The following is a 22,840-nucleotide window of genomic DNA, read 5'->3' as shown; positions in this document are numbered from 1 at the left end:
AATTCTAACTCTTCTGCTTGTCATAAATCTTTGCATTGCCAACTCAAAAGCCTTTTTTCTATCTTTCTTTTAAATGCTATTTGTTTGGGGCATTGACCCTACTGGATCTTTTGCCCCTTTTTTCTATCTTAGTAACCTCTCAATAATCATCTCCATCACAATTTTTCATCCTAACAGTGACATGCGACAGAATCTTAATAACATCTACTGCTAGTTCAAGGAATACTACTTCGCTAGTTACGACATGAATATCGCCACCATTGTGTTTTCAAGACATCGATACCTTACCATGTGTGATGTCTATTTACATACATTTCCTTTCGTTTCGTCTTATGAAATAAATTAAAGTACATTAACACCTAGGATTACCACTAAATAACTAATATTATACAATATTACATTTTCAAGTATTAATGAAGTCCATTTCTCGCGATTAAAGTTTTCCAATCATAACGTCCGGTGCCATGTTTGAGAGTCCAGCAGATCTTGGTTCCATGCACCAGTGCTTGTGCTGTTTTACTATGATTATTTCATATCAACGTCATGTGAAAACGGCACGTGTCTTCATCTTTCCTAGAACTAGAGTGGCCGCAACTCCATGTTCGTCGTAAATATCATACTCTCTCTCTCCTCCACCAAGTCCTTACTACATCTTCCCCATCCTACTTTTCTTCGCATTTCCATTATTTCTCAAAAAGGGCTCAAACATCGAACCTGCTTGTCATTCCTCAGCATCGAACTGCCGCAACAACTCATTTTCTACGATTGCTGTACGAGAATGGGACCGTTTACCGGATGACGTCAGAGGAATACCAACCACAGGGTCATTTAAAAGAGCCTTAAGAGGTACAACAGGATATGAATGAACTGTGCATTTCTGGTCTTTTATTGATCGTGCTAGTACATTATTACCACTACTTATTATTATTATTATTACTAATACTATTATTATTATTATTATTGGAAGTTATGTATATCTCACTGGGGTGGAATTTTATTTCTGTTATAAAATATTTCGATTGTGTTTAACTGTACTATGTTGTTGTTTGAGTCATCAGTCCATAGACTGGTTTGATGCAGCCCTCCATGCCACCCTATCCTGTGCTAACCTTTTCATTTCTACGTAACTATTGCATCCTACATCAGCTCTAATCTGCTTGTCATATTCATACCTTGGTGTACCCCTACCGTTCTTACCACCTACACTTCCTTCAAAAACCAACTGAACAAGTCCTGGGTGTCTTAAGATGTGTCCTATCATTCTATCTCTTCTTCTCGTCAAATTTAGCCAAATCGATCTCCTCTCACCAATTCGATTCAGTATCTCTTCATTCGTGATTCGATCTATACATCTCACCTTGAGCATTCTTCTGTAACACCACATTTCAAAAGCTTCTATTCTCTTTCTTTCTGAGCTAGTTATCGTCCATGTTTCACTTCCATACAATGCCACGCTCCACACAAAAGTCTTCAAAAACATCTTTCTATATTTAGTATTAATTACGGTAGTGTTAACTCTGATTCTATGTAAAATAATTGGTTTAGTGTAAGAAAAGGCCTAACGGCCATAACAACGCCTACCTATCCATCTATCAATGGTGGAAGGATTTGTCTTCTCTAGCACTTCACATGTCAGGAGAAACCTATCTCCAGACCGGTCTTCTTTCAGTGTGCCAACAATCACTTTTGCTACGTATCTTTCATCCTCATCTGTAGTCTCGACTATTGAAACCCATATCTTACTGTCTCCCACACCACAAATTACTACATCCAACATCTCTTCATACACAGGGATCAGATAGCTTTGTCCTTCCGGAGAGTAGAATTGTTGGGAATAGAGTGTTTTGTATATTTTTCCAGAAACTGTCTGAAGCTTCGGTTGTTAAGTTTCTTTAAAGGAATATTAGAATAGCTCTTACCTGCTAGAAACATTCCATACACTACTTTTCAATGGTTCTTTGGTAGAGATATATCCAGTCTATCCTGAAAAATCATTTCTAGAGCTTACTCTGATTAGTATAAAACAAAATTCAAATAAAAATTACCAAAATACGTTGCAATAATGAGATTTTATTTTTAAAATGCCACAAAACTTAAAAAAAACTAAGTATGCATTTATATGCCCAAAAAAACCTGTTTACTTTTGATTATCAGGCTTGGAAACCTGTTGAAAATACAAGACTACTTGATATAATGTTAAGGAAAAAATAAAAAATGACTTGTCATAGATATCTGCCCCCTAATCATAATTCATTGTTCTGTCCTATCTCTCTTCCTCCTTGACACACACATCGGCTAGGTTTTAATGCACCTGAGTAAGCCATCCTGGCTTTGTCTTACACTTTTCTTGTAGAGTATTTTCTTGGCCAACTTTTCTTGATTCATCCTTTTAATGCGTCCAAAATCCAGAGGGTCCTGGGTTTGATTCCCAGCCAGCTTGGGGATTTTAACCTTCACTGGTTAATTCCGAAGGCTCGGGGGGCTGTCTTCTGCATCAGAATTCATCATATGTAAGGGCTCAATTCTCATACATGCGCAGGTCACCTATAGACCTGCACTAGGCCTTTTCGGAAACCACACTCGTTGTGTGTCCAAAAAAGATGAATCTTCTTTCATCGTCATTTTTCTATGGTTTCAGAGAGTTCCTGGTTCAATCTCAACCGGAAAGTATGTTTGTCATTTTGAGACATCTTTGGCCCCATGATTTTTTGAAGGAACTTCCACACTTGCTGGTGTTTCTGCTCCATTCTGACCACTGTGCAGTAATGGAGATGGACTTGCCTCTCATTTAATGACTCCTTTTCGTTTCCATTGGGAGTGAGAATTTCTCTCAGGTATTTACATTTATGAACGCAATGTATGTCCCCAAACTGAGTTACAATTCTGTCGATGCCATCTCCTTTGTCTGAACATATGAATGTTGTTTCTTTTAAGGAAATTCTTAATCCTGTTTTGGCCACAAGCTTTTGTACTTCTTCCACTTGCTTCATGGCCATGTGAAGGTTGTCTGTAATCAGAAAAACGTTATCTACGACGGCTAGTCCAACATGAGGACATTCTTCCCACAACCAATCCTTACCCAACTCAGAGTTTCATTTAAAGTAATTTTCAACATTAATAATAATTGTACCAAGAGGTACTCTCCCTCGCGTATTCTCTTAAATCTTCAATTTATACAGATCGATCTGCGTATTGTACCGGTTACGACCTGTACATAAGTATTTTTTGAGCATAAGTTACGTTTATTTACCACGCGTAATGTTCCGAGCGCGCCTGGTTTGTTTACCAGCAGCGAGGACCAGCTAGCGAGTGTATGACGACTGCGAGCTGTGACGTAGCCACAGGGCTAGCTAGACCGCCCGCTCGTCTCAACACGTGTTACCAGCCTTGACTGGTATTTTCTGGATTCCACGTCACTTGTTCTAGAGAGTTCGATGGAGAAAATTTTGAACTTTCTATAATAATGATGCTAGCGAGTCGAGCGATATGTCATCTTGTTTGGGATCACCTAAACGTCCCAATGCTCGAGTTTCAAGCAAATCCATCGAGGGATTCGGGAGATATTCAATCAAACCGTATTATGACGTAGGCGTCCCGAATCAAATAAAAGGAGGACCTACTGTAGCCTATTCACACAGTCTCAGCTGAGTAGTCAGTGGGGAAACTCTTGCTGCTACTATCATCGTGGAACTCTGTCATTATACAAGTGTGGGAAGACGATTCTTTCAAGTACTATAAAGTGGACTCATAAGACTTCGAGTGTTGTAGGAAATTTTCTAAGTCTTCGTAATTGAACGTAGAATATTTACAAGTGTTAATTAAATGGACTTGTATTATTTACGTGCCTTCAAGACAAACTTTTCTAAGTGTTCACTAAATGGACTTGTATTATTTACGCGTCTTCGAAGGTGGAATTTTTCTAAGTGTTCACTGAATGGACTTGTATTATTTTCATGTGTTCGAGACCAGAACTTTTCTACGTGATCATTGAATGGACTTGTATTATTTACGAGTATTCGAGATTGGAATTTTTCTAAGTGTTCGTGAAATGGACTTGTATTATTTACGTGGAATATTTGCGACTGTTGAGGAACTCATCCTTCTAATAGACAGTGATTGATTAACATTGCTAGTGATGAACTTTAACTTTCCAACGGCTTTAAACGAAGTTAGGATTTCACTTACAGTTACTCAAAGACTTGTACATTTGCCAGTGTTGGTTTAAAAGACTTATAAATTTCGTCAGTGAATTTATTTATGTGGAAGGACTTGTGTTTTCGTCAGTGGTCACTCAAAGACTTTATGAATTTCACCAGTGATTAACTTTAAATATATTCAAACTTCCAAGTGAATGGACTTGTGTTTTCATTCGAGTTTAGGCAAAGACTTGCACCTTCGCCAGTAATGAACTTTGAGTTTAACTATAATTTCACAAGAAGGGACTTGTATTTTTCGTTGCCAAAAGTTATTCAGGGACTCTAAAATTATTAATACCACTCATATCGTTTTAGGAGTGTTGGAAGTCTTGATGTACAATTATCAAGAACTCTGCTTATAAGTTGATCATCCAAGGTTTTCATGGACTCAGTGCTACTAGTGACCTTGGGAACATCAACCCTCTCAGTCTCATTGGGCTGAGGTTGTACATGACTATCTACAACATCGCCTGGATCACCGGGGTTCAACCCGGGTCTCAGAGTTCGAGACATCTCTACTTGCAGTCAATCCAGACAGTCCAGCTGCCTCTGTCTGGAGTATCTGGAGTCCCTGGAGTCTTCTGGAACGTGCTTCAACCAGCTTGGCTTGGTGAGCTGGAGAACCCGAGGAAGACAATCCATTTCTACTTAGAGGCGATGTGCAAATTCATGACTTATTTGAATAAACTCTTGTGCAATCAGAGTCAAAGTTTTTCTGTAGATAGGACCCTACCTCCTGTACCGAGCCCTAGCTACAATTAATCCAGTTTTTCGCCCTGAGAACTATATTCATGCTACTTTAAAATTTAATCTGAGAGTCGGGCTCTTTTACTGGTACAGTATATTGTATATCTGTAGTTAGTATGTCTTCTCCTTGTATCTTAATAAAATACACATGTTGTCCCGTCCCCCTTATGGCCCCAGGGAAAAGCGAAAATTATTTCCGCCTTGGTGGCACCTTCCATATTATGTTGGCAAGCCTTCCTCTGCCCTGCGCACTTGTCGTATTGTCTCCCCACCTTGCCCCTCCTCTCCCCTGCAGAGTTGAATGGTATGTGGCTTAAGGCCCCTGTAATTGCTAAGAATCGAGAATTGTAGTATTTGAATTGTCGGAGGGCAGGTCCCCCAATGAACACGAACTTTAATCTTGTTTGCACTTACTACTGTAATAAATGTTCAGCATTGTACACGACTCGGTTTTCGCTGACTGTGTAATCGCTTCCCTTGCTCGTTACTGGTATTCAGCCTTTGGTCTTAAAGCCCGCACCTTCCTTACTTCCATATCGCTGTCAATCCTCGGAGCAGCAGTCTGGTAACAATAAATCAATCAATCAATCAATACTGATCTGCATTTAGGGCAGTCGCACAGGTGGCAGATTCCCTGTCTGTTGTTTTCCTAGCCTTTTCCTAAATGATTTCAATGGCAATGGAAATTTATTGAACATCTCCCTTTGTAAGTTATTCCAATCCCAACTCCCCTTCCTATAAATGAATATTTGCCCTAATTTGTCTCCTTGTATTCCTACTTTATCTTCATATTCTGATCTTTCCTACTTTTAAAGATGCCACTCAAACTTATTCGTCTATTAATGTCATTCCACGCCATTTCTCCGCTGACAGCTTGGAACATACCACTCATTACATGTGATAAATATCATTTCTGATCCGTATTGATGATATTTGATGTATTGATTAGGTGGACAAATTAATAAATTAACTTATTGTAATTATTCCAATCACATACCACTCAATCGTGCAGCTTGTCTCCTTTCTCCCAGTTCCTCCCTGCCCAAACTTTGCAACATTTTTGTAACGCTACTCTTTTGATGGAAATTGCCCAGAACAAATCGACCTGCTTTTCTTCGGATTTTTTCCAGTTCTTGAATCAGGTAATCCTGGTGAGGGTCTCATACACTGGAAACATACTCTAGTTGGGATCTTATCAGAGACTTATAAGCCCTCTCCTTTACATCCTTACTACAACCCCTGAACACCCTCATAACCATGTGCAGAGATCTGTATCCTTCATTTACAATAACACTTATGTGATTACCCCAATGTTGATCTTTCCTTATATTAACACCCAGATACTTACAATGATCCCCAAAAGGTACTTTCACCCCATCAACGCAGTTATTAAAACTCAGGGGACTTTTCCTATTTGTAAAACTCACAACCTGACTTTTAACCCCGTTTATCATCATACCATTGCCTACTCTCCATCTCACAACATTATCAAGGTCATTTTGCAGTTGCTCACAATATTGTAACTTATTTATTACTCTATAGAGAATAACATGATCTGCAAAAAGCCTTACCTCTGATTCCACTCCTTTAGTCATATCATTTATATATAGGCCTATAAGAAAACATAAAGGTCCAAAATTACTGCCTAGAGGAATTCCCCTCTTAATTATTACAGGGTCAGACAAAGCTTCGCCTACTCTAATTCTCTAAGATCTAATTTCTAGAAATATAGCAACCCATTCAGTCACTCTTTTGTCTAGTCCAATTGCACTCATTTTTGCCAGTAGTCTCCCATGATCCACCCTATCAAATGCTTTAGACAGGTCAATCGCGATACAGTCAATTTGACCTCCAGAATCCAAACTATCTGCTATATCTTGCTGGAATCCTACAAGTTGAGCTTCAGTGGAATAACCTTTCCTAAAAACAAATTGCCTTCTGTCGAACCAGTTATTAATTTCGCAAACATGTCTAATGTAATCAGAAAGAATGCCTTCCCAAAGCTTACATGCAACGCATGTCAAACTTACTGGCCTGTAATTTTCAGCTTTATGTCTATCACCCTTTCCTTTATATACAGGGGCTACTATAGCAACTCTCCATTCATTTGGTATAGCTCCTTCAACCAAACAATAATCAAATAAATACTTCAGATATGGTACTATATCCCAACACATTATCTTTAGTATATCCAGAGAAATCGTATCAATTCCAGCTGCTTTCCTAGTTTTCAACTTTTGTATTTTATTGTAAATATCATTGTTACCATATGAAAATTTTAATACTTCTTTAGCATTAGTCTCCTCCCATATCTGGACATTTTCCTGTAACCGACAATTTTTACATACTGCTGACTGAATACTTCTGACTTTTGAAGATCCTCACATTCACACTCTCCTTGTTCATTAATTATTCCTGGAATGTCCTTCTTGGAGCCTGTTTCTGCCTTAAAATACCTATACATACCCTTCCATTTTTCACTAAAATTTGTATGACTGCCAATTATGCTTGCCATCATGTTATGCTTAGCTGCCTTCTTTGCTAGATTCAATTTCCTAGTAAGTTCCTTCAATTTCTCCTTACTTCCACAGCCATTTCTAACTCTATTTCTTTCCAATCTGCACCTCCTTCTTAGTCTCTTTATTTAGTCCTGCAGGAGTTCTTTTACGTGCCAGTAAATCCACCGGCATGAGGCTGACGTATTTGAACACCCCACCGGACTGAGCTAGGATCGAACCTGCCAAGTTGGGGTCAGATGGCGAGCGCCTCAACAGTCTGAGCCACTCAGCCCGGCTGGGGGGGAGCAGGAGTGGGAAAAATGCAGCCATGATCTTAATTAAGGAACAGCTAGGCATTTGCCTGATGTGAAAATTGGCAAGCACAGAAAACCATCTTCAGGGTTGCCGATAGTGGGGTTCTTGTCCTCATTCATTCTCATGTTTTAATACAGTGAAACCGCTCCGAGCAGGAAACACCTACGGTTCCTTAAAAATGTATCCAATGTAGTGCGGTGTCCAATCTACAGGGCGAGTGCACTGTGTATACATATTAAAACCAGTGGTACAGTACATGCCTACTAAAAGTTAAAAAATAAAGCACTACAGTATTGCCTGATGTTTTATTTTGCATTTTGTACTCGTCCTTTACTGCTCAGCGATAAAGTCAGTCACAAGACCATTTCATTTTTCAACTTTTGTACGTACTCATTCTGATTCAATTTTCCTCTGTAATCCAAACAGAGTTTCAATAATTTCTGGTTGGTTAAATACAAACGCATAATGTTCCAACTTAATAATACATTGCACAGTTTTTGATGAGAAGGCAGTTCCTTGGGGACAGAAATAGTTCTTCTTCTTCTTCTGAAGACAATCATTCTTCTGAAGAAATGATTTATATAACAATCTATCAATTGTTCCAGAAATATCATCGTGGACTTTCAACAACAACAGCTCACAATTAATTCACTGCGAAGGACTTCAGGGAGACATTTCGCAACTGTTTCTTTAGATACGCCCATCCAGCAAATTGCGTCGAGGACCGTCAAGTGCTCTTGGACAGGCATCATTGCTTGCACTAAACACATAACGAGAAAGTTTTGAACCTGCCCATACTGTCATTTAATAGCTATCCTATGTCCAGTTGAGGGGTGTCAAATGTACAGAGAATTTTAATATCTAAATTCACTGTCCTTGAAGATATCTTATTTGAACTGACTCATTTTAATATGTACTGCATAATATAGGTTTTATATGTTAACCAATCATGGAAAATGTTTATGGATGATGGATCAAATAGCTAACAATGTACCAAAGTTGATTAAAATAATCTGAGAGATTATTAATTGTATATGTATCCCGTGGGGGTTTTCTTGCCTGTTCTCCTATCGGGCGCGTCTCAGGTGGCGGATAGGGGGGGCCTACCGGACTGGTCTGGAGAGTCTGAGGGAAATAAAATACCCTCTCGTGGACCAAAAACAGGTATTGCCAGAAAATGTCTTGAGGCAGTGTGATTGTTACTAGCGCAAGCCAAGGCCTGGAAGTGGACACCTCGCCCAAACATGCTAGAGAGGCATCCATGTTACCTCCGTATGGGCGATACGATGGTTTGGGTGAAGTGGGTGGTGGTGGTGATTGAGGTGAAAGCTCACTGCAGTGTACCGGAACCAACACATCACTTTGCCCTACGTAGCCTGAATGAGCCGCGAGTTGGGAACAGGGCGAACCCAATCTACGAGGAACCCATGGCTGTGAACTCAGTCATGTGAATGCCAAGCGGGAACCACTTGAATAGGTCTACTGAGGGTGGAACAAACCTGGCGGGTTCGGGCCAAGCGCGGACTGCTGGATGGACGGCTGAGGGACGTGGCGCCTGCTACGGAGAGCCTGAGTTGCGGGAGGACAATGTCTGGCGGAATGCCTCATCACGGATGGTGAGAACGCTGCTCAGGACCTTAGAAGGGGCAAAAACCCTACGTCATATGGAACTATGGACATTGCAAATGAACCATCTAAACAAATACCAACGGAAGCTATAGAAGCCCCAGAAGAGCAGGTCCAACGGCACGCCCAAGAGGAGAATATGGAGACAGAAGTCCCAGTAGGGCAGGCTGAATCCATATATGAAGAAGAAACAGAAGAACCAACAGGAAAGCAAACTTCTGGACAAAAGGAAACAAGAGATTTCACTGAGAAAGACCTGAAGATATTGGCATGGAAACTTAATAGGATGCATATAGATACACCACCTTGCACAAGTGCCTACTGCAAGGAAAAGAACAAGGCGAGGAAAGAAGCCAAGATAGCTGCTAGGACTTGGGTGAAGAAGAAGCCAAGGAACAGGGATCAGCGAGACACTATGCCAATGACTATGCTCAAAAGGCCAAGGTCGGAGAAAAATACGCTATCAAGTTCGGCTACAAAACCACCCTCCAAGAAAAAGAGGGAAGAAAAACTCATGTCCTTTTCGGAAAGACTATCCTCAGTTAAGGTCGCAATAATACCTAAGACCTTTCCAGATGGAAAACTCAAGGAAGAAGACGTAACTGAACTGTCATCTGCTATGATAGCACAAATGAAGCCGCTGTGAGACAGATGTCCGCCAGGCTTCCTTGAGTCACCAAGGGTGAAAAGTGGAGCTATGGTACTGATCTGTGCAAATCCAGAAACGAAAAGTTGGCTGGAACAGACAGTATCAAAGTGTAACACATGGAAAAGGGAGACCCCAGTGGTGGCGGACACAAAAAAGGTGCTGAACACGACCAAGGTCATCAAGTTACCACCTCCTTTTGACAAGATGAAAGTGGAGGATGTTCTTATCAGAATCAATCAGCAGGATACCAAACTTCTAATACAAGAGTGGAGAGTGCCGAATGCCACTTCAATCGACAAGACAGGAAAGACAGTCGTTTTAGCCCTTGGTGAAAGAGACTTTGAAGAGCTCAAAAAGAGAAGCCTCAAGGCTAAGCTCAGACTTGGACAGATTGAGTTTCAGGTCATCAGGGGAAAAACGAAACCCAATGTTGATAAAGATGGAGCTGAAGATCCTTCAGGCCAATCTTCAGCATAAAAAAAGCAGCTGTGGCCAATTTCACCAGGAAGTTCAAGTCCGAGGCTATTGACGCGGCCCTTATTCAAGAGCCATGAGTAGTCAAGGGCAGAGTAGCAGGACTGGCAGAATCTGGAGGCAAACTGATGTACGATACAACATCGGAAATACCCAGACATTGTCTTCTTGTAACAGGAAATTAAAATGTCTTATGTTGCAGGAACACATTCACGGAACTTAACCGTTCACTCTTCAACTAACACAAGGGGCTCACCTATTTCATGTTTTTCACCTATGAGATCTTTTAGTCCCCTGTTCGAAGATTATTGACAGTATATACTGAATAACACTGCGATGAAATATAACATAAGGGAATCTCTTAAAGCCATTTCACACCAACTTGGCAACGTTTTATCCATCTATACAATTCGTTTTTCAACCAACACATGTTGATCTTAAGACATCTGTAACAAGATAGCAGTCCACAATAGTTCATTTTATTGTGTAAATATGTTCACAACTATAACCAGTTTAATGCCATCGTACGAGGATTATGCTCATCGTTCCATACGAATAATCATCCACAACAACGTATCATTAATATTTCATATCATTCACCTGCACTTCAAGCTATTTTAATGGTCACTAAATGTTTTAATAGATATATTATGTTCTTACTGATCATTTTTAAATTGTTGCAATTAGTTTTATAGTTGTATTATTAGACGTTTTTACATTATATGTACTGGGATCAGGGCCCTCACCTACCTTGAATTAGGTTATTCTGGCTGCTGATGCTCGCGAAGCATGAGCGAAACATGTCCTAATTTTAATATCTATTAATGGTTCTATCCTAAATATAAAGGATTACTATGTATTGGAAAGGTGGCTTTTTTATTATTGTAACGACTTCTTAGGCTCTTTTCTATCGCCGCGGCGCATACTGTCCGCATGGCAAGAAAAAAGTATAGCCATATTAAACCAACAACCAACAGTTGGCAGGATTGTCGTTCCTCTCGGCACTCCCTCTCAGCGCTACTAGTGTGACAGTGAAGTGGTGTGCGCCACCTAGCAATGGCTCATGTTACTAAACCTTGAGTAAGGCTTACTATAGCTTCACCCGGACCTTTTCAGAGCTAGTCTAGCTTTAGGGTATGTGCCGAAATCATCATGGTTAGAAGCTAAAGCATTAGTCATACCTAAGCCTGGAATAGCAAATTATGCCCAAGCCAAAGCATACAGACCATTATGTTCCATGCTGAAAGCAATGGAGAAAATTCTGGATAAATATCTCAGAAAAACGGTGCAAATGAACTCAACGTTACATGAAAATCCCTCAGTTTGCATACAGACCTGGCAGATCCACTGAAGTAGCACTCCATCAGTTGGTTTGTAAACTAGAGGGAAGCCTAGAATATGAAGATATTGCACAGAAGGATCCTTCAGCAATACAACCTACGACTCTATGATGAAAGCAATGGAAAAGAGCAAGATGAGTAATACCTTTGTCAAATGTATTAAAGCCATGTTAGACAAGAAAAACCAACCCTGTTTAAAGAAATGCTGACTGTTAGGGCCACCCGAGGCTGTGATCACCTCGTGGTGAGCAAAATCATAGCTATGCTCAATGAACAGTGTTTTTATACACAAGGATACGCAGATGACCTAGTGATAGTGGTACGAGGTAAGGTGATGAGTGTTATCCAGGACCTCATGCAAAGATCACTTAACCTTGTGGAGAACCGGTGTCAGGAAGAACAACTAACTATCAGTCAACCCGAACAAGGTAACTCTGGTCCCTTTTACAAGGAGAAAATTAGAGGGAAAGTGATCACTGAAGCTCTTTGGCAAGAACAGGCACTGCACCTAGGTGTAGTGTTAGATAAAAATATAACCTGGAATCCACGCATAGAAAGGAACATAACCCGGGCCAAGAACTTGCTGTATGCATGTAAAAGAGCCGTCGGGAAGGCATGGGGCCTAAGACCATCAATGGTAATGTGGATATACACAATGATCATTAGACCGTTGAATCACTGGATAACTCAGGAGATACTAGACCTGACGAAAATACAAGAATGCTAGAAATGAAGAGGGCAGAAAAGAATACAGGCGATTAAAGAATCAAGTGGATAGAAAGTGCAAGATAGCTAAGGAAGAATGGCTGAAGGAGAAGTGCAAGGATGTCGAAGGCTGTATGGTCCTGGGAAAGGTAGATGCTGCATACAGGAAAATCATGGAAACCTTTGGAGAAAGGAAATCTAGGTGTATGAATATTAAGAGTTCAGATGGAAAACCACTTCTAGGGAAAGAAGACAAAGCAGAAAGATGGCAGGAGCATATCCAACAGTTGTATGAAGGTAAAGTTGTAGATAATTTGGTTCTGGAACATGAAGAGGCTGTTGATGCTGATGAAATGGGAGACCCAATTTTGAGGTCAGAGTTTGACAGAGCTGTGAGTGACCTACATAGGAACAAGGCACCTGGAATTGATGACATTCCCTCTGAATTACTGACTGCCTTAGGAGAAACCAGCATGGCAAGGTTATTTCATTTAGTGTGCAAGATGTATGAGACAGGAGAAGTCCCATCCGATTTTCAGAAGAATGTTGTTATACCTATTCCCAAGAAAGCCGGTGTTGACAGGTGTGAAAACTACCGCACCATTAGTTTAGTATCTCATGCCTGCAAAATTTTAACACGTAATATTTACAGAAGAATGGAAAAACAAGTTGAAGCTGAGTTGGAAGAAGATCAATTTGGCTTCAGAAGAAATGTAGGAACATGTGAAGCAATCCTGACTTTACGTCTGATCTTAGAGGATCGAATCAAGAAGGACAAGCCCACGTACATGGCATTCGTAGATCTAGAAAAGGCATTCGATAATGTTGATTGGACCAAGCTATTTATGATTCTGAAGATGATGGGGATCAGATACCGAGAACGAAGAATTATCTACAATCTGTATAAAAATCAGTCTGCAGTGATAAGAATCGAGGGCTTTGAAAAAGAAGCAGCAATCCAGAAAGGAGTCCCCTCTCCTTTTCAATGTTTACATAGAACAGGCAGTAAGGGAAATCAAAGAGAAATTTGGAAAGGGAATCACAGTCCAAGGAGAAGAAATCAAAACCTTGAGATTTGCCGATGATATTGTTATTTTATCTGAGACTGCAGAAGATCTCGAGAAGTTGCTGAATGGTATGGATGAAGTCTTGGGTAAGGAGTACAAGATGAAAATAAATAAGTCCAAAACAAAAGTAATGGAGTGCAGTCGAACGAAGGCAGGTGATGCGGGAAATATTAGATTAGGAAATGAAGTCTTAAAGGAAGTAGATGAATATTGTCACTTGGGTAGTAAAATAACTAACGATGGCAGAAGTAAGGAGGACATAAAATGCAGACTAGCACAAGCAAGGAAGAGCTTTCTTAAGAAAAGAAATTTGCTCACTTCAAACATTGATATCGGAATTAGAAAGATGTTTTTGAAGACGTTCGTGTGGAGCGTGGCATTGTATGGAAGTGAAACATGGACAATAACTGGCTCAGAAAGAAAGAGAATAGAAGCTTTTGAAATGTGGTGTTACAGAAGAATGCTCAAGGTGAGATGGATAGATCGAATCACGAATGAAGAGATACTGAATCGAATTGGTGAGAGGAGATCAATTTGGCTAAATTTGACGAGAAGAAGAGTTAGAATGATAGGACACATCTTAAGACACCCAGGACTTGTTCAGTTGGTTTTTGAAGGAAGTGTAGGGGGTAAGAACGGTAGGGGTAGGCCAAGGTATGAATATGACAAGCAGATTAGAGCAGACGTAGGATGCAATAGTTACGTAGAAATGAAAAGGTTAGCACAGGATAGGGTGGCATGGAGAGCTGCATCAAACCAGTCTATGGACTGATGACTAAAACAACAACAACATTAGAAAAATAAAAAATATAATACTATTAGTGCAGTGTAAAATGTATGCTTAGCATACTATACTAACAACAAATCTTAAGTCATTATATGTACATTAACATGTGGCTAAGTGACAAAGACCAATTATTCTGAAGAAAAAAAATCATCATCATCATCATTTCCCTTTATCCAGCTGTAGCTGGGTAGGGGCAAATATGGTTCCTCTCCACTTTCTTCGGTCTTTCCACCACTCCTCCTCCAACACTGTGTCCCAGTCCAGGTTTCTTTCTATAATGCTGCGTTGGATGGTATCCTTCCATCTCAATCGTGGTCGTCCACGGACTCTCCTTCCTTGGATTTGCATTTCCATCACCTTTTTTGGCATTCTTTCGTCACTCATTTGCTTTATGTGCCCAAACCATCTTAGTGGGCTCTTCTCTATTCTATCATTCATTTTTTCCACTCCAATTTCTTCCCCGATTTTCTCATTCCTTATTTTGTCTCTTCTACTCTTCTGTATCATACTCCTCAAGAACTTCATTTCGGCTGCCTGTATTCGACTCCCATCCTTCTTTGTCATTGTCCAAGTTTCTGCTCCGTAAGTTGTTATGGGTACATAATACATCTTGTACATAGTATCCTTTGCTTCCGTTGGCACATCTTTGTCCCATAACATGTTTCTTACACTATGATAGAAACAACTTAAAGCTTGAATCCGTTTACTAATCTCAGCATCCAGTCGAGCATTCTCCATTAATTCACTCCCCAGGTATTTAAACGTTTCCACTACTTCCAGGGGCTTGTCTGCAAGTCTAATCTGACCTTTCCCTTCTTTCTCCCCTCTAGTCATAACAAGAGTTTTACTCTCTTCTACACTTATTTTCAATCCACATTCTTCGACCTTCCCATTCACCACATTCAATTGTTCTTGAACCTTCCTGTCGTCTTCTCCCCAAATCACAATATCATCTGCAAATAACATCATGTTCATTTCTCTTCCTCCATATGCTGCTTTTGCTGTTCTCATGATGTCATCCATTACTATTGTAAACAGGATTGGCGATAGAACACTTCCCTGTCTCAGCCCACTAGTTATTTTGAACCAACTTGTCCTGCCAACTTGTGTTTGCATGCAACTACAACATTCCTTATACAATGCCATGATCATTTTTATTAATCCCTGTCCAATTCCTTTTTCACCAGACTGTCCCAAACTTTCGTCCTGGGGGCACTCTCATATGCCTTTTCAATATCAATGAATGTCATCACCATATCATTCCCGTACTCCCAATGCTTTTCCATTAGATGTCTCATAATGAAAATGGGCTCTATTGTTGACCTTCCACTTCTGAAACCAAACTGATCTTCCTGTATCTGATTCTCAACCCTCAACCTTACTCTACTTTCCAGTATCCTTTCCATTATCTTAGCAAAATGGGATATTAGAGTAATTCCCCTGTAGTTCCTCAAAACTTTCTTATCACCTTTCTTGAAAACTGGGAGGATTATTCCTTTTTGCCAATCCTCAGGGACCTCCTTATTCTCCCAGACATTCCTGAGAACCCAATATGTCCACTGCAGGCCTACAGCTCCAGCTGCCTTTATCATCTCCACTGAAATTTCATCTATTCCAGCAGTTTTTCCATTCTTCATCTTTCTTACTGCCATTTCAATTTCATTCATTGTAATTTCTTTATCCATTTCTTCATCAACTAATTGCCTTTCCTGGTCATCCACTGAATGACTCATCCGTTCTTATGTTCAGCAGCTTCTGAAAATCTCTCTCCATCTCTTTCTTATTTCTTGTGGCTTTGTTAAAATTATGCCACCTTCATCCTTCACAAATCTGGTGTTTATTTGATCTCTCTTTTTGTTTCTTAAGATACCATACAGTAATTTCTTGCTGCCCTGCGTATCATCTCTCAATTTCTGTGTGATTAAGGCCCAGCTTTTCCTCTTTTCTTCCTCCACTACTTTCTTGGCCAAATTCTTTGCCTCCACATATTTTCTTCTACTTTCTTCAGTCTTAGATGTTTTCCATGCCATTTTCTTTTCCTTCACTTTAATCTTTACCCTATCATTCCACCAGTGTGTTTCTTTGTCTTTCACATTTCCTGATGTTCTACCACACACCTTTTCTGCACATCCAACCAGTGCTTCCTTAAATCTTTTCCATTCCTCTTCAACATTCCCCACCTCTGTCCTGGGTACCAAGGGTATTATTTCCCTTTGAAATTCTTCTTGTATGCTTTTCTCCTTCAACTTCCATACTTTAATTCTTTTCTCTCTTCTTAATTGGGGTTTTTCAATCTTTCCAACTTTCAATTTTCCTATCACAACTCTATGATCTCCACCGAAGGCTTCTTCAGGCATGGCTGTTACATCTACAAGGTTCTTCCGGTGTTCTTTCTCTATGATTATATAATCAATCATGGTCTTTGTTCGTCTGTCTCCCCAACCATACCTTGTAATCTTCTAACTGTTCTTCTTCCTAAACCAGGTGTTTCCAACAATCATTTTATTCCTCATGCAAAAATCCACCAACAACTCGCCTTCTGGATTTGCATTTCCATATCCAAAGGAACCTACAACATCTTCCTTTCCTTGTCTTTCCATTCCAACTTGTGCATTTAGATCTTCCATCAATAGCACTTCCTTATCTTCTATCTGTCTCTCCACTTCCTCTAAGAAGTCCTCTAGATGTTCATCTATGCAATCAGTTTGTGGGGTATACAACTGAAATAGATCTTTCACGCCATTTTCAAACTGGAGTCTCATCATCATCATATCGCTGATGTACTTTGTATATTCCACATATTCTTGGATTTCTCTTCTAAGTATGATGGCCACTCCATTTTTTGCTTCAGGTCCTCCGCTGTAATACAGCCTGTATCCTTCTCTCAGAGGGATCTCCCCCGTACCCCTCTTCTTGGTCTCGCACAGTCCAAGTATGGCTATATCTTTTTTCTATCATGAAGTCAACCAGTTCTTCTGTCTTTCCCGTCAGTGTCAGTACATTTACTGTTGCAATTTTGATGTAGTTTGGTGCTGGTTGCCCACTTTTCACAGTTCCCCCAGCACCTGAAGAGCTGCGCGTCGATTTTAGCAGGGGACGCCCTAACCTTCTCCGAGGCACCATATCTGCTTTGTCCATATAGGCTATTGTTACGATGGGCTCACCACACCAAAAGGCATTTTATATCTACTGCCAGGTTCAAAATTAGGCCGCCCCGAACATGGAGACAGACGCCTTTTGTAGCCGCTCCTCTGGAGTACAGACGCTACGGGTATGGCCCTTCCGCCATCTCCGCCGTACCGAAGTCCACCTTCTCCGCCGTAGATGCCGTTGAGGTCTTCACTCGTAACCCTGAGCTGGGACCCATACCAGATGTTACACACTGAGTCAGTGTGCTCTGGGACTCACATAGGCAGGGGCGCCACTCCCTGGGTAGGGCTGCCTCCAAAGAGGGTCCCTACCTGCTACCGTATAGAAAATAATATGTCTTAAAAAACACAATATTATCCTGTACATCCAAAATTATTGGGGGTGATTAAATATGTCTATAATTTGGCCTAGCGAAAATACAAGGATGTCCATGTAAAACTGATTGTTAGTTCTTCAAAACATCTGCCATGTTGATACACAATTTCTAGAATGTTATTCTTTGGTTCCTCATAATATATAACTGTAAAGTTGATATCATATACAAGTTTTTCTTTCCTTTTGAAAAGTTTTTTTTAAAAACAGTCTGTGTTTGACTATTGTGAGAAGTATCTGGCTTTTGATATATTTTATTTTAACTTGAACACTGCTATGTAATATTGTTCAAAGTAAGTTAATGATTGGCTGAGGCCGAGGTTTATGGCTGAGATCTTGAATATTATTTCAATACCAGGTGGAATTGGGCAGATTAAGCCTGATCTCGAACCAACACGGACCTAAAAAAGAAATTACGAATTTAGATATTAAGTAACCGAGAGTCAAACGTGGTAGTTTAGAAAGAAAATAATAATATATGAAACTCACCTCTAGCTCGATGTGACTGCGTGTAATGTAAATGAGGAACTGTCAATAGTCAAACACAGACTGTTTAAAAAAAATAAACTTTTCAAAAGGAAAGAAAAACTTGTATATGATATCAACTTTACAGTTATATATTATGAGGAACCAATGAATAACATTCTTGAAATTGTGTATCAACATGGCAGATGTTTTGAAGAACTAGCTATCAGTTATACATGGACATCCTTGTATTTTCGCTAGGCCAAATTATAGACATTTTTAATCACCCCGAATAATTTTGGACGCACAAGATAATATTGTGTTTTTTAAGACATATTATTTTCTACAGAATAATTGGTCTTTGTCACTTAGCCACATTTTAATGTACATATAATGACTTAAGATTTGTTGTTAGTATAGTAGGCTATGCTAAGCATACATTTTACACTGCACTAAGAGTATTATTTTATTTTTATTTTTTTTCTAATATACCTTGCAATCAATATCTCAATGGCTGATGATGGCATGAGAGATACCAAAACCGGTCCCATAATGTATACCATGATATTTTAAATAAACATGTGATGTTTTAATTGAATTATTATGTTAATGTATTGAATAGGTGGAAACCTTTAACTTTATAAGCATTGTACTACAATAAAAAACACTTCCGCTCTGAAGTTGTAAAAATAAAATTTCACACATGCATTATATCTAGTAATATTTACGTAAAAAGCAAGGTTTGTGAACACAATAATATTTTCAAAAGCAAGAAGTGCTCATAATACAAATACTAACGCGTACAACAGGCGTAAGTTTCCCGCTCCACTTGAACATAACACCAACGTCATTAGTCGCGCGATGAGAGAAACTCTCACGCACTGCGCACAGACACATAGAAACCTTTCTTCTAACTAGGGGAGGGGATGCTTACCCTTCAAATGTGAATCGCTCTACTCACGACAGTTATAAACTCAGCTAGAAGAGGGAACTGTCACCTCTCTTTCATCACTGTGAAGTGATACCACAATCAAAAATAACGTGAGAGAAAATCTCATATAGCGACCCCTCGCGGGTTAAACCCTTCCCACTGGCTGTCTACTTTTTTCCTTCGTTCTATTTTCTACTGATCAAATTACTTTTTTAAACTCCCTCATCAACCATATGGTACAGTCAAACAGTACTATGTTTACAACCTTCCTTTCTATCGCATTTACTTTTAACTAGGTATGTCAAAAACAGCTCTGTAATTACTTACACCAACTATCACTTCAGATTCTCTATGTACAGAGCTCCATTGGATAGGAGTTCCAATGAACTAAGTATCTCTGTATCAACAAACTAAGCATCAGACCGAGTTACCTGCCGGAGCAATTTGTGTTGTGCAAGCTACATTTATGAGTACCGAGGGGTAAATTGACAACAATTGGCTTCTTTACTCTCATCAACTTCGGCCCATAGCTCTTTTCATAGCCTACCACATATGCAAAATTTTATACTCAAAAGACGAGCAAATTATGAAATCAACACGAGTACAGGCCTAAACAGAATCGACAATCATGAGATTGTATGCTGAGTATTCAGCCTGAAGGCTGGTAGGATCCTCAACAGCTACACCATCAGCTGTCACAGATGGGTTATTCATCACCGAAGAGGCTTACTAGAGAACTGAGGCATGAGGTAGTATCACAAAATTGCTGTTGCATATCACTCAACCAAACCCACTAATACGCATGCACTATTACACCATTCATAGCAGGGACTGGCTGCATAAGGAATGGCATTACTAGCATTGCTCATAACTGAGTCACTTTCATATTGTCAAAGTCGAGAGGAGACTGAGACAGACAAGTATTATCTGCGCACTTTTTAGTGATAGATTTACACCCTAGTGCTGAAGTGGTCGACTTCGGTTATCTTCGAGATTCGTATTGGCAACCTTTGAAACACAAACTAAGAATCGCTGTGCGACATCTGGCGTACACTTTAAGTACTCGTACTGTTGTTGTTTACACAGCAAAGCCAAACTATAGAATTCATGCTAGGAACATGTTTTGCAATGGGAAATGTTATATAGTATTATATATTGTGTGTGTGACACAGTTGTTTGCTCAAAATAATAAAGGTTTATAAAATTCATATCGATCGATCATATTATCGATTCAATTCAGATTTCATTTCCATTCAGTTGGCAGTATTAACGGAACCCTTCTTACTTCTCCGAGTACAAAAATCTATCACTAAAAAGTGCGCAGATAATAGATCTTCTAGCCTGCACAAAGAAGACAGAGTACTGAATACACTAAGCTGCTTGGCCCCACACGTGCAAGGTGCCCTTCATTTTAATTTTTTAATACATACCTCCAATAATTCGTATTGAATAGGTGGACAATAATAAACGTTTGTAACATTAATGACTTAATGTACATTTCAATACGGATTAACCATGAGATTTGTAACATTACTGACTACCTCCAATATTTTTTTTTTGCTAGTTGCTTTACGTCGTTCCAATAAATTCATGAAAGATGTAACTCACCTTGATTTCTTATTTATTTAATATCTTCAAACAGATCTCAACAAATACTACATTAACTGCACTTCATTCAGGAAGGTACTAATACTGACAGAATTAAAGACTGCTTAGTTACCAAAAACTTTTACAAAACTGCTGACCAACAAATCAGTGATCTAGATCTCAATCCTCCTTGCATATTATCCTTGTGTAAGTTGGACGAACCTTCCTGGGCTTCATATTTCACACACAGAATTCGTGAAGGGCGAAAAACTCGAGGATTAGTCGTTTTTCTCAAGAGACAATTTATTCACTATCCACCTAGAATTATGTAGAATCCCGGTAGAAAATAAATTTCGATAAACGAACAAATCTGCTATGCTTCTATCACAAATACTCATTACGAACTTACTATTAACATCCGACTACTTACAGACTACTTTCCAAACAATGTAAACAAATCAACAGGTGTTCTTAGACATGACATCCACTTACCCAATTCCTCCCATTTGTTATCTCGGTCCAGGATACGGGAAAGTTCTTTGATGACATCGTACGGTAAGTTGTAAACGTATAAATCACCACTTTTCTTAGTAGGAGCCATCGTTACACATCGATTTGGCTATGGCATTTCATCATAACAAAACAACAGGAAAATTCAAGTCCAATTCATAAGGAAAACCTTAATCCAATGTTGCCAACAGACTTCTTCTAAATGGTTTGTTGAAGGACAATGCCTTGTTTTTGTTCTTGAAGTGGATTTGGGCTCGTCATTTCACCCAGACACAATACTTATATATAATTGGACTAGTTATACACTCGCACACAATTCCTATAAAGTAGAACACCAATGCTGTTCGCAATTTTCTCTGATTGAAAAAACGTGAAGATTGAGTTAACCAGATCGTGCAGTTGACTCACAAAATGGTTCCAAGCACTTGAAATAGTTCACTAGATGTAGCACCTAGACAACTGACAGTGATTAGATTATTTATATAATACTAGGAGATATAGGAAAATCACATGGGCACAAGGTATAGGCTACTAATCTTCACCTCAACGACGTTTTATACAACGAGCAAGACATGGGTCTACATATAATATATTTTTTAATATACGTAAATGATTTCGGGAATAATATAACATCAAAAATAAGATTGTTTGTAAATGACATAATTGTTTATAGGGAAATAAATAATACTCAGGATTGTTCAGAATTACAAAGGAACCTTAACCGTATCCAACAATGGGTTGAAGAGAATAATATGAAGGTTAATGGAGGCAAATCAACTGTTACAACATTTACAAAAAGGAGTTTTAAAACTGAATTTGAATATACTTTGGATGAGGTAGTTATCCCAAAAGATGGCAAGTGCAAATACTTAGGTGTGAGATTTGAAAGTAATTTGCACTGGAAGGGTCATGGGGATGACATTGTTTGGAAAGCATATAGATCGTTACATGTCATAAGGAGGCAACTTAAAGGATGCAACAAAGAATTAAAAGAAAAAAGTTACTTAATTATGGTTCGTCCGTTATTGGAATATGCAAACAGTGTTTGGGATCCTCACCATCAGTCAATAAATCAAGCGGGAAAGTGTGTTTACTGTGTTAGTTTATTATCCGAATTGGCCTCAAGGGATGAAATTATTCGAATGTTAAGGGAAGACATTGAAAGTATTAAACGTAATAGACTTAGTTTAAATTGTGTGACTGAAGTGCAAACTGAGACATGGTCGGAAGTAAGTACGAGGTGTTGTAACAGTAGGCCTAAAACTAATCATGATCGGGGCGTAGGCCTAGGTATTGAATTAAGGAATAAGTTCCAGGTCCTTGAATCAATTACCTCTAGTGAAGAAGAATGTGTAAAGATTAATAACATTCCAGCTATTACAAGGAAGCCTGCACTGGGGTTGAAGAAGAAAGAATGTAAG

General features: G+C 39.3%; 1 protein-coding gene across 3 annotated transcripts in view; it reads right to left on the bottom strand.

Moving 5' to 3' along the window:
- Positions 1-21,620, bottom strand: part of LOC136863895 (pelle-like serine/threonine-protein kinase pik-1) — a 630,261-nt gene extending 608,641 nt beyond the window's left edge. For all 3 annotated transcript variants that reach the window (XM_067140300.2, XM_068226049.1, XM_068226048.1), the window contains exon 1: positions 21,402-21,620. In XM_067140300.2, the coding sequence (XP_066996401.2) occupies positions 21,402-21,510 (109 nt within the window). In that variant the 5' untranslated portion in view covers positions 21,511-21,620. The remainder of the gene's footprint in view (positions 1-21,401) is intronic.
- Between the last annotated feature and the right edge of the window lie 1,220 nt (positions 21,621-22,840).

The sequence above is a fragment of the Anabrus simplex genome, chromosome 2 (assembly GCF_040414725.1).
Source record: "Anabrus simplex isolate iqAnaSimp1 chromosome 2, ASM4041472v1, whole genome shotgun sequence".
Taxonomy (NCBI): domain Eukaryota; kingdom Metazoa; phylum Arthropoda; class Insecta; order Orthoptera; family Tettigoniidae; genus Anabrus; species Anabrus simplex.
The sequence above is the reverse complement of the archived record's forward strand: the minus strand, read 5'-3'. Positions and strand labels throughout refer to the sequence as shown.